Source organism: Onychomys torridus, chromosome 9 (assembly GCF_903995425.1).
Source record: "Onychomys torridus chromosome 9, mOncTor1.1, whole genome shotgun sequence".
Taxonomy (NCBI): Eukaryota; Metazoa; Chordata; class Mammalia; order Rodentia; family Cricetidae; genus Onychomys; species Onychomys torridus.
Window position 1 is genome coordinate 33,457,153 of NC_050451.1, and position 12,836 is coordinate 33,469,988.

Below are 12,836 nucleotides of genomic sequence, written 5' to 3' on the forward strand. Positions count from 1 at the left end.
ACAAAACAAAACAAAACAAAACAAAAAAGAAAAACAGCAGCCTACTCTTTTTGCTTGTTTGAGAAGGTCTCAGTGTGTAGCCTAGCTGTCCTGGAACTTTATGTATGGACCAGGCTGGCCTCAAACTCAATGACCTTCTTGCCTCTGTCTTCTGAGTACTGGGATTAAAGACATATGCCACCAGGCCTGGCAAGCAGCCTGTTTGTTTGTTTTTGTTTCCTTAATTTTTATTTTATGTGTACAGGTGTTTTGCCCCCATGTATGCCTGATGCCCAAGGAGGCCAAAAGAGGGTATTGCATGTCCAAAAGAGGGAGTTACAGAAACTTGTGAGAGACCATGTGGTTGCTTGGGAACTGGACTTGGGTCCTCTGGAAGAACAGCCTGTGCTCATAACCACCGACCCATCTCTGCCACCCTGAGGCAACCATTTTTAAATGAATAAATATGTGTGTGTATAATGAATATATAATTTTTTCCTATAAAAAATATTTTTGGTCTTTAGAGACAGGGTTTCTCTGTGTAACTAGCCTTGGCTGTCCTGGAACTTGCTTTGTAGAGCAGGCTGGTGTCAAACTCAAAGAGATCTACCTGCCTCTGCCTCCTGAGTGCTGGGACTAAAGGCATGAGCCACCACTGCTGGAGCCCTCGTAAGAAGCAGGCAGATAGATCTCTGAGTTCGAGGCCAGCCTGGTCTATAGAGCTAGTCCAGGACAGGCACCAAAACTACAAAGAAATTCTGTCCTGAAAGACACCCCCTTAAAATAACTTCATCCCCCTCATCATTGTGTGGATGCATATGTCAGCTGACTTAGGTTCTGGAGTACACATGGAGGTCAGCAGATAACTGTTAGCAATCAGTCCCCTCTTTCCCTCTGGGTTCCTGGACCAAACTTAGGTCATCAGGGTCACACAGCAAACATTTTTACCGACTGAGCTAGCTATCTTGCCAACCCTAGAATCTACAATTCTAGTTAGTAGATTTTCAGTGTTTTAGCTAAGAAAGTATAATTAATTTCACTGAATGTCTTTTATGATTTTGTAATAAAAACTGCATTTAGATATTAATTTTGTTTTCATTTCAATCATTTTTTTATCAGCATTGCCTAACACGTATGTATGTGTATGTGTGCACACACACACACACACACACACACACACACACACACACACACCTCATTACAGATGGTTGTGAGCCACTGTGTGGTTGCCGGGAATTGAACTCAGGACCTCTGGAAGAGCTTCCAGATGTTCTTAACCGCTGAGCCATCTCTCCAGACCCCATGGTTTTCATTTGTAAACTGTAGGAATGGGACACTGAGACTCTGTGTTTGTGTGTGTGTGTGTGTGTGTGTGTGTGTGTGTGTGTGTGTGTGTGTGTGTGTGTGTGTGCGCGCGCATGCAAGGGAGGGGGGACACACCTTTTTGGACTCAGATCTCTCCTTCCACCATGGATTCCATCTAGGTGACCAAACTCAGGTTGTCAGACTTGCCCATTACATACTTTTACCCACTATGCCCCTTGCCAGCCCCAAGCTCATTTCTTTCCATTCTGTTTAAGCCACAGTCCCCCGAGTACACCTCATATCCCTTTTCTTTTGGGACACTGAAGGTCTATGACAGGTTTCTTGATGACTCTGTGCCCCCCAAGCCACTTTCCTCTTCTGTGAACTTTGACCGCACACTACACAACATGCTGCATATACAGCCACCGCTGTCTGACAAATCAACACGGACACTGGCGTGAAGTGAGGATACTCACTTCAGTCATGGGTACTCAGTGGAGCGCACATCAGTATCCCAATCATAAGGCTTGAGACAGGTAGAAGCCGGGAGCCAAGCACAGCTCAGGCCTTTAAGAAGGGTAACTTTACCTTCAAGGGCCCAAGTTCAGTTGCCAAGACCCGTGTAGAGTAGCTTACAACCTCCTGTAACACCAGCTCCAGGGGACCTCAAGTCTTTGACCAGTATTTACAAGCACACACACATACATGCAATCAAAAGAAAATACATCTTAAGGTCCCTCCATGTTCGCTAGGTATGTGATATTTATGCACCTATATGTACACATACACTCGTGTGCGAACACATAGCAAAAAACTAGAAATAACCTATATACACATAGGGATAGAAGACTAAAATCACATACATACACACAATGTGCATCAAGAGAATTTTTATATCAAGTAATCAATTTAAAGACTAATACATGAAAAAGAACAAAATTCAAAAGGCTATAGTGTGATATGTTTTATATTTAAAAATAATAAAAAAAAATTGAGGAAACATACACCTAGGTGCTTGTTTGTACAGACAGGCCAGGAGGGACAAACTAGAAATGAAGACGGCTGGTAACCTAAGCAAAGGAAAGGATCAGGCAATGGGTGGAAGGTCAAGGGAGTGGAGGGACGTCACTCTTAATACAACTTTCATATGCTTTTAACTTAAAAACAAAAACAAAAAACCACCATATACGGAGAAAAGCAAACCCTCTAACTGGAAAAGACAGAAGCCTAACCGTTTCTTTGTGTGTGCACATGGGCTGGAGGCTGGTGCTGAGTGTCTCCCTCTACCAAGCTCTACCTTTTAAACATTTTATTATTTATTATTTTTATGTGTATGGGTGTTTTGTCTGTGTGCATATCTGTGCGCCATAGAAGTGCCTGGTGCCCACAGAAGCCAGAAGAGGGCAGCAGATCCCCATGGAACTAGAATCACAAACAGCTGTGAGGCACCACAGGGGGGCCTGGGAACTGTAAGAGCAGCCAGTGCTCTTAACTGCCAAGCCATCTCTCTAGTCCCTGGGAAAATTTTTTTAGATAAGAATCATAAACAGAGTTGGGCACCATGTACACACCTGTCATCCTTGCACTCAGAAGGTGGGGAAGGAGGGTCAGAAGTCAAAGGTCAGCCAAGGTTATATGAGGCCCTGCCTCCAGACAACAAATTTAAAAAAACAAAAAAACAAAACAAAACAAAAAACCAACCCAAAAAACAAACAAACAAAAAAACCCTCATAAATGAAAACAAGAAACAGGTATTTAGGTACTTTCAAGGCGTCTTCTTACCAGACACTAATTACACGGTGATGTGGCAGGTACCACCAGAACTTAGTGACAAGAAAGTAATTTTCATGCACTGGGGACACACCTTAGTGTCCTGGTACTTCTCCCCTAAAGCTTACCACCCACATCCAATAATGATGAAACATCAGAGAAGCCCCAATGGAAGGCAGGCGCTCTACAGAATGTGTCTTGTGTACTTCACAGTATCCAAGGACCTGACTTTAAAACAGACATGCAGATACCACTCCAGATCTCGGGAATTCAGGAGACTAAATGTGGTAAGGACCATATGGAACAGAGGAACCGACACTGGGGTTTTTCCCTGCTAGAAAGGATAACAGGAAAAGCCGGCAAGACAAAATCAGAATCTATTAAGACAGTGCAGAGCCAATAGGAATCTCTTGACTTTGATAGTCCGTGGGGGCATGGAGAAGAACGTCTCTGAAGGACGTTCCCCCTCACCACAATTCAGGAAACACATGTTCGAGAAACACAGAATACAAGAGCAGACACAACGACCACCAAAGCCCAGAGGTCCAGGTAAAGAACATGGAAGTTCTAGGCACAATTTCCTAACTTTTCTCTCAAGGCTGAAATTTCTGTCAAAATAAAAATATAAGGAAGGCATTGCTGGGCAGCTGGAACAGCAGGAGCAGGCCAGGGCTCAGGAAGGAACATTCTAGCACCCCAGTGCCTAGCTGTACCCCGTGGGAAGAGCAGCTATTTTCCTTGTCTGTGGGCGGCCAAGAGTGCCAGAAGTTTTGTGGGAAGTGGGCTTCTTTGAAGTCTTGACATGTCTGGTGAGGGTGGAGAGTTGTCTGCTTGTGTGTAGGAGGGCTTTAAAGTTTTTTTGACTAAAGGGGAAGAAATCTCGGAATCCAGGAGAAAAGGATGTGGAATCAACTTCAGCCTGTGTCTATCACTCTCCCCTGCAAGAAGTGAGATATGGGACTGTCTTAAAGCACATGAGTTAGTTTATGAGCAGGCTGGGCATGGCACCTTTTAGTCACTCTGGTCAAGTTGTGCAAACAGCTTCTGGGAAACCTCACCTTAAAAAATCCCAGGTAGACCGAACTAGGCCCTCTGAATGTGGGTGACAGTTGTGTGGCTTGATCTGTTTGTGGGGTCCCTGGCAGCGGGACCAGGACTTATCCCAGGTGCATGAACTGGCTTTTTAGAGCCCATTCCCTATGGTGGGACACTTTGCTTATTCTTGACACAGGGAAGGTCTTGGTCCTGCCCCAACTTGGTATGCCAGCCTGTGTTGACTCCCCAAAGGAGGCCTTACTCCCCCATGAGGAGTGGATGAGGGGAGTGAGGGAATGTGGGAGGGGGCGGAAGGAGTGGGAACTGTGGTTGGTATGTAAAATGAAACAAAATTTTAAATAAAAAAAAAAACAAAAAAACCCAGGCAGCATTTGCTCCTATCAACAACTTCCTTACTGTACTGAACACCACCAAAGCCTTGTGACTTCAGTTCTTCACACACACCCTACAGTGGACCATATCCACAGTCCAAGTCCTCCTCTCTGCCTGTATGTTGGCCAAATTAGCAATCATCATTGACAAGGACTTCACTACTTTATAGTTTATTGACTTAATGAAAATGCAAACTTGATCCAAAGATCTCAGGCTCATACAATGGAACCCAACCATCAAGAGTTCCTTTTAACTAAACAGAACATATTTTAGAAACCTTCAACCTCTGTTTATCTTTCTTACCCAGAACACGGAATTATGAGGCAAAATTGATGAGAGGTCAGGTGCTCTGTCCCTCCCTCCTTCCGTAAAAGACTGGATCTAAATAGCTCTGGGAAGATATTTATCTATGGTTATTTTAAGTGACGCCCAAGGAGATGCTATCAATTTTTTCAACAGCATACTCTGTCTTCTTTAAAATGGTCAGCTAAGGGATTCTTCTGGTTTTAAATTGAATTTTTATTGGGCTTACTTACACCAGTTCCCATTTTCTTTGGAGTACTGTGAAACTCTGAGAGAACACTACCAGTGCCCTTTGAACCACTTCCCAGTCCCATCCCTTTGGGTGCCGAGAGGGATGGTATCCACGGTCTATGCTTATTACGCACAAGCTCTGCCACTGAGCCACATCCCCAGTCCTCCCTTCCAACAACACTGAAATCTTCCTCACACTGCTTAACCACTGCACAGTGGAGAAACAAAGCCAGTTGCTCTACAGTACTGTCAGGACTCCGAGTCTAGTCACACCCAGTGGGTAGCACTCACCACATCACCCTACACATCCCAGAAAAGGTTCTGATGTGTTCTGTATTTCATGTCTGAAGTTACAGTGTGGCCATTGGGGGATAGTGGTCCACACTCCTAATATTAGCACTCGGGAGGTGGAGGCAGGCATCTCTGGGAGTTCAAAGCCAGCCTGGGAGGCATAGTGAATTCCAGGCCAGCCAGAACTATAACATGAGATGCTGTCTCAAAGGAAAGGAAGTTCAAGTCATCTTGTTTTTCATGTCTTGCACTGAACTTTTAAAATAGTTTAAAATAAAGATTTAGCACTTAAAGGGAATGTCTGTTACCTGGGTTGTTCATTCACATAGAAGGCTGCAAGGCCAGATTATTCTGTATCATGCTAAACACACGATGACTGTATTTAGAGCTTGACTTTTTACCTTGTGGTACCAGTTCCTTTAGAATTGAAGTATCACTTTAGAGATCTTCATATCACTTTGGGGTTTCCCTTCCTACCAACAAAACCACATCTAATACAGACTGCTATGGGAACTAAGCCCATGGTAACTTGGAGGCATGACATTGATGACAACCACAAAAGGTGGAATAAAGCTCAAGTATGCTTGTCTAGTGTATGGCTGAGAAGCTATGAGACAGACCTCAAGAAGATGGCATCAAAAAGAAGGGGTCATCGGAAAAGAAAGGTTCTTGCGTTCTCACCAAATGAGCAGGGTTTAGAGTAGGCAGAGTAAGAAAGAGGAAGTGGCCACGACAAGAAAGGGGGATCACAGACAAAGGACGGAGAGATAGTGGCGTGCTCAAGGTACCCAAGGAAAAGCTGGAACTGGATGCTGGAGAGCCCCTTTATTCTAGAGGCACACGAATATTGTCCCAAGTTCTAGCCCTGCCCAGCTGTGATGCATACCAGAGGGTAGACCTGTAGATGAGCACAACTCATGGATGGCCCCGTCACTCCAGACAAGACAGGTGGAAAGATTTGTAGCAGGGAGCCAGTGCCTTCAGTTGTGTGCCCACTGGTATACCACCAGCGTAAAGGCGCACGGATGGCCCTGGTCAAATCCAGAGGGACACAAAGATGACATGAAGGCACAAGCAAGGCGAGAGGATGAGGGAGAGGATGGTAGAAGGAAGGAGCAATCAGAGTGCCTTTTATATACATATAGAATATATGCATGAAAGTGCCCAAGTCTGATTAAAAGAGAAGTTAATTATAGCTAGGACTCTGTAGGGTGAAAACAGTGAGCCAGTAAGGCAGCATTCCTTGGCATAATTAGACTACTGGATAACTAGGCCAGAAGAACAGTAAGACTAGGAAAATAAATTAATGACTGGAAATGTTATCTGAAAGTATAAAAATAATCAACCCAAAATATTTCTTTTTCAGAAATTTTATCTTTCTGTGCCAGTAAATTATACAAATCAGTCCAAAATTATTAGGCTATTTTATCTGCAGACTTCAACATTTCAGTAACTAATGATACAGATTTAGTCAACATACTTTCTTATGGACCTTGTAGCATATTTACATGGGGTCTTGTATTTCCTGTACGTATACTCAAAGTTTCTTTATCCAGCTACCAAGGAGGACAGCTACAATCTCTGCATCAACACGCACAGGGTTCTAAGTGACAGATTCGCACAGAGTTGGAGGCCACCATCATCACAGGACACCTGCCTCGAATGTTACTATCTCTAGATAATTGGGATCAACTCTCCAAATGTAGCCTCAGCCTTCCTTATTACATTTACTCATCCAATATCATGTAAGCAAGCAAGAAAAAAATGACCCATTAAAAAATAACATAACCAGTGCATTATTGTGAGCACCCAAAGAGGCTCAGCAGATACAAGTACACGGAAAAACAAGCATTTCTTAAGGAACTTTTTGATACAAACACTAATAACTTTTGTAACAGCAAAGGGAAAGGAACAGAGTCGGAGCTTCCCTTCAGGTGGGGAGGCTGGTTCTCTAATGGAGATACCCCTGGTCTCCTTTGCTCCACACCAATTATCTGACAAAATTTTAGAAAGCTAAAAGTCCTTGTAACTAATGAACCCTCGTGCTTAGATCACGAATGATTACCTATTTGGTGCCGCTGAGCACAGGCATCACAGAATGGAACCCCAGTCTACCAGCTCATTTCAGGTAACGGCCTTCTGAGCCAGTGGCACTGTGGCGAGAACCACTCTCAGTTCCCTGGAGTCTAACAACTGGGCGGCAGGGAGAGCTTCCCTCGAGGAAGATCTTTTCACTCATGTAAATACAAATGGAAGTGCATTGACAAAAACAACAACACAGCAGTTCAAATAAAGCTTTATGTGCTACCGTTTCCTGTAACAGCCATCAGCTATTATGAAAATAAATAAAGTACTTCACTTACTGAAATCAATGAGAAACCGTCCAAACCCTTGCCTCTGGTGCTGGGGCATGATCATTATGCAGGAGACATTATACTTCTGCTGGCAAAGCTTTTCCTGAGAGAAAGAGAAACAGATCAAGTATGTCAAAGCTCTGCTGCAGTGGGCAATTCCCTGCACCTGCCACTGTCCTTGTAAAACTGTCCACCAAGGTGAAACAGTGGCTTAGGTCAGGACCAACCAGAGTAATCCTACTGTGCTAATCAAACTATCAACTGACAACAAACTGTCCACCCTGGACATGCTTCTCAAGCGTATCTTTAGTCTACAAAGTCAGGACCATAAAATACAAATAACAAATCTAGGAAATGTGAACAGAGTGGAACAATATCGACAGTCCAGAATGACTGCTCTCCACACAGCTTGGGAGATGGAGAAAACACCACACAGAGTCACCCAGTGGAGTAAGCTAGGATTTGGCCAGCAGCCCTGCTAAATGACAATTTACAACTCTGCAATGGCGATCTGTCTTCTGCCTTGGAGCAAATGCCCCAGTGAAACTGAAAGAGTAGACGTGTGAGTAGATGTGCGCAAATGCATTTCTCCTGTGAATAGAAGGCAAAGTAAAAAGCTGAAGAAATAATTAATCTGCATCTCAAACCAGGAAAAAATCAAACAACAAAGACAACCAGAAACCCCAAAGCCTCTGAACAACAGTCTAAAGGCAGGAGGGAGGCTAGGGAAAGAGAGCGCACTAGGAATGAAAGAATTCGACATTTTCATGGACTGCAGCATCAGGGTAGCAATATTTTATTCACAGTACACAGACGCCACCAAAACCTACACAGAGAAGATCTGGAAAAGGCTTCTAAGGCTGTGAGTGCTCTGGCCAAATATAAACCATAAATGAGGCTGACCACAAATAGAACCACATCAGAGAATTACTTTAGAACCCCCAGATCTTTAACGAACTGGCTTCAAAGAGCACAGGAAATGACTGTAGAAAAAAGTCTAAAGGGCAGAATTAAAGATTTCGTTGAAAGAAGATGAACCCCCAACTTTTGTGTATTTGTAGCTGTCTGTGGCATCTCTAAAATATGAAGAGGAAGTAACAATGTCCGTGCGCTTTCTCTAGAAGATAAATTGCCCATCACTGAATGTGTACGCCAATGGCAAAGGCTCAAATAATTAATTTTGCTGTGCAAAGTAAGATAAATGGGTCACTCTATCTAAAAAGGGATGTACTCTGGGCAAAGAGAATTTATATCCTTTTCCCGTCCAGAATTGTTCCCACCTCGGGTGGCTTATTGAAATGTAATCCAATGGCAATCCTCTCGCCCTTTCTTAATAGATGTTCCTGGGCTGGGAAGAGCGCCCAGTAGAGAAAGTGCCTGCTGTACTAGCGTGGGCCTTCCACAAGCATGAGCCTTAGACCACATAATAAGAAGAAAACTGGGCGTGGTGGCACAGCCTTTAATTCCTAGCAATTAGGAGGCAGAGACAGGTGGATCTCTCTCTGTGAGTTCCAGGGCTACAAAGAGAAACCTGTTTTGAGATAGGATCTCAAAACAAACAAACCAACAAATAAAAACAAAAAGAAAGAAAAAGTCAGGCAGAGCGGTTCACACTCATAATCCCAGGGATGAGAGACAGGAGGATCTCTGGAGCTTGTTGATGAGCTCACTAGCCTACTTAGTAGTCCCAGGTCAATGAACGCACAGGGGTGCACACACACAAATATACATGATTGCTACTAAACTCTAGTCTGGACACTACAAGTGGACCTTCTTTGTTCCAGTCTGAAAGTCAGAAGCATTAATACTGGCAGAAAACCTGCCAAGGTCATCTTGGATAGTCTGTGTCTGTTCTTGAATGGTTTTGATAACAACCTCTGAAATTCTGTTTAGTATATACCCTACAAGGCTAAAGGTTTCCACAGTGCAATTTATATGTTAGAATACAGCTTAATTTGCATTTCTAGTACTAATGTGGTTACTTCTTAGATTGTTTTTTATTCTTCTGTCAAAAGTATTTGTATTTCATAATTGTAAGAAATGACCACGATAGAGAGAAAAAGTTGAGCTTGTTCTGGTAAAATATCTGGGCACCCAGGAAGAAGTCAGGCAGGGGATCAAGACTCCAAGAGTTCTTGTTCCTGGCCAGGGGCCAAAGCAGGTTCACAATGAGGATAATTAAAAGACAGACAACCACAACCAAGGCATCATTAAACCCCATGTTTGAATTTACACACATTTAAAGAAACTACTCTCTAATTGGAAGGATAGTATGAGAAATACTGTTAAAAGTACTTTTTGGAGAAAAATATCATCATAAGCCTCTAAAAAACATTGTCTTTTTTTTTTCTTTCTTTTTTTTTTTTTAAATTATGTGGCTTTGCTATTGTAGCATTCTGAGTTAGCTTTCTGGCCCACTTTGGATGTAGAAGGTGCGGAGCTTTAGGCAATGTGTGTACAGGACACTGAGGCAGCCTCTCCTGAGTGTTGGTCCTTGTTCCTCCTGTTCAGTCCCGGGATTGTCTCACAGATTGAAAGTACCCAGGCTGCAGAGCTCATTCATATATACGCTACATCCCTCTCATTCCTTCCTTCTTTTTGGGGGTGGTGGTAAGTGGACATGGAGGGCTAGAGAGAAGGAAGAGAGTCTCACAAACTTGTGATCCTCCTGCCTCAGCCTCCTGAGTGTTAAGATGAGAAACATGTGCCACCACACGGGGCACATGTCCTGTCTTCTCATCACTTAGATGACATCACTTCTGTGGAGTGTTTCATGAACATTACAGAAAAGCAGATCCAATAAAAGTCCCTCATCTGCTGGGCCTTTGGACAATCACCATCTTTGTTTATGAACCATTTTCTTAGGTGCATAGCGAAGGAAAAGTCCAACACCTGGCAAACACTTTCAAAATCAGTTCTTTTTTAATTCTTTAAATTAAATTTTTAAATTCATTTTTTAAATGTGAGTTACCAACATCCGCTTCTGAGCAGAAAAATTTGAAGGAAGAGCTCAAATCAGGTGGAAAAAAGTAAGCCATTGGTCTTAGTATGCAAGTTCGTCTCCAGGCTGGCGAGGCTGCTCTAGAAGTGAAAAGTGCAGCATGCCATCAGGAGAGCCAATGGTAAGAAACCAGTCACCTATCACCCGAACCATCAATCGCCAGTGTTGTTTTTATTTTTAAACTGTGTTGGTGTGAGTGTGTGTGTTCGTGAGTGCATGTGGACAACTTCTGGGAGTCAGCTCTCTCCTACCACATGGGGCCTGGCCTTTCCTCACTGAGCCATCTCACAAGCCCCACAAACTCCAGTTCTAACACACTGGATATTGTTGACCACTGAGGGAAGCAAATGAGTCAAAGAGACTGAGGTTGTAAATGCTACATCACAGAAATCCTCGTGTTGACATCACTTAAAAGGAAGAACAAGCTTAACATGTGGAAATCGAGGAAGCTAGGCCGTCTACAAGATGGCAATTAAATGGTGTTGGTGTCCTCTACACACTGCCTAGGCACCTTTTTTTGTTGTATTGTTTTTGTCTTTTCAAACAAGCTCTAAACAAAAAGCTGAGGCTTTCAGAAACATGAGCCACTTACTCAAGTTATTTTCATCAAAAAGCCCTATGCAAAGAACTGGGCTCCACTAAAAACATCTGAGGAAGAAAATGAAGGTCATGCTGGCCCGCGTTTACCTTAGAGAAGTATCCGACCAGATGACAGCCTTTTCCATCATTTTTTGTAAGGACATAAAAAAGGAACGGCTCGACATCGTAATACAAGGTTTTGTGGTCCAGGAAGAGCTTGGCTAACAAGCAAAGGTTTTGGCAATAAATTTTGCTCATATTCCCATCAACCTAGCAAAAGAAAAACAGACAACATTATTTAACATAAAAATACCACTAGAATATAAACTTGTTTCTTCTGTATATAATTTTTAAAAGTAAATAATTTTATTTCTAAGTCCTAAACTATAAGATTAAAATACTCCTTTAAAGACAGCGCTAATCAGAAAAGAGCTATTACTTGGAAAATCAGAATTCCACATTTCTTCTTGTTAAGGTAAATTCAAGACAGCTAAAGACTCATTAAGCTTGTTCAAGAAACAGCAATGCTAGCAAAAAAGTCATTTCCACTAGCAATTTATTGAGTTAAAATTTGTCAGGCATGCCTTCTTATTTTTAAAGCGAAGCCAAAGAAATCTGAATTGAAAAAACAAATAAAAATTTTTATCATGTATGTTAAACTTCTGTTATTTTCAAATAAAAATAAAATAAATGAGCAGCATTATTCTGATCCTTCAAAAGTGTGGATTAAAAGCAAAGGCTTCCATTTTGGTTTTATCCCAACTATCATTTTAAATATAATTGGAGAAGATAAAATCTCTGTGTTGGGAATACTTACAGAGAGAGTGAGATGAATCTCAACCTACAGTAAGTGCCATGATTACAGGCTACTTCTCTTCAAAATAAAGGACTCAAGCTGTGACACTGACAGCTCCGGACACAGCTAGGCACAGATGCCAATTTCTTTGATCAAATGTAGTGACTTGCTAAAACAGGGAGCCAACCAGACCCTGCATTCTTCTTCGGGGAGATGGGCCTTTGCTAACCTGAGCTCTTTAACAATGAACTTGACCATTCTCCAGTCTCCTGTGGACCATACAGTTTCTCACACTGTACAAATTATTTTTAGATTTCATATAACTATTTCCCTTGGATAGAACCTCAGTCCCACACATAGCAACATAATCAAATGCAGGCAATGGGCACTGAGGATACAATTCTCTCTTTAATTAAAGGAAGTTTTGATGTATTTGGGAGTATGGTCCTTTTGGAAATGGTGCTCTATTACATATGAAAAAGATGGAGATGCGTATCTGTATATCAGAAAAGGAAATGAAATGCTGAAACAAACTCTGATCAAATGAAAATAAATAAAAGGAACAGACACAGAAGAGACTCACAAAATCCCCGGTAATCTGTGATTATTATTTACTTGTTTTAAAGTCACAGAAAATACTGAACAGTTTTTTTCCTGTAACTGATATATTCAATCAAGATGCTAGAAGAGGGCTTTAGGACATATTTCACACCCTTAAGTGTATAAATAAACTACAAGCCCACTTTCATCTCTCTATTGTCCAAACATATGCCTAACAAGATGGATTATCTTGCCCCAA

General features: G+C 42.3%; 1 protein-coding gene across 7 annotated transcripts in view; it reads right to left on the reverse strand.

The window, feature by feature from the left end:
* Kat6b (lysine acetyltransferase 6B) overlaps positions 1-12,836 on the reverse strand; it is a 180,341-nt gene that overhangs the window by 28,334 nt on the left and 139,171 nt on the right. For all 7 annotated transcript variants that reach the window (XM_036199059.1, XM_036199057.1, XM_036199060.1 and 4 more), the window contains 2 exons: positions 11,350-11,511; positions 7,671-7,764 (listed from right to left, as the gene is read on the reverse strand). In XM_036199059.1, coding sequence (XP_036054952.1) covers positions 7,671-7,764; positions 11,350-11,511 — 256 coding nt within the window. The remainder of the gene's footprint in view (positions 1-7,670; positions 7,765-11,349; positions 11,512-12,836) is intronic.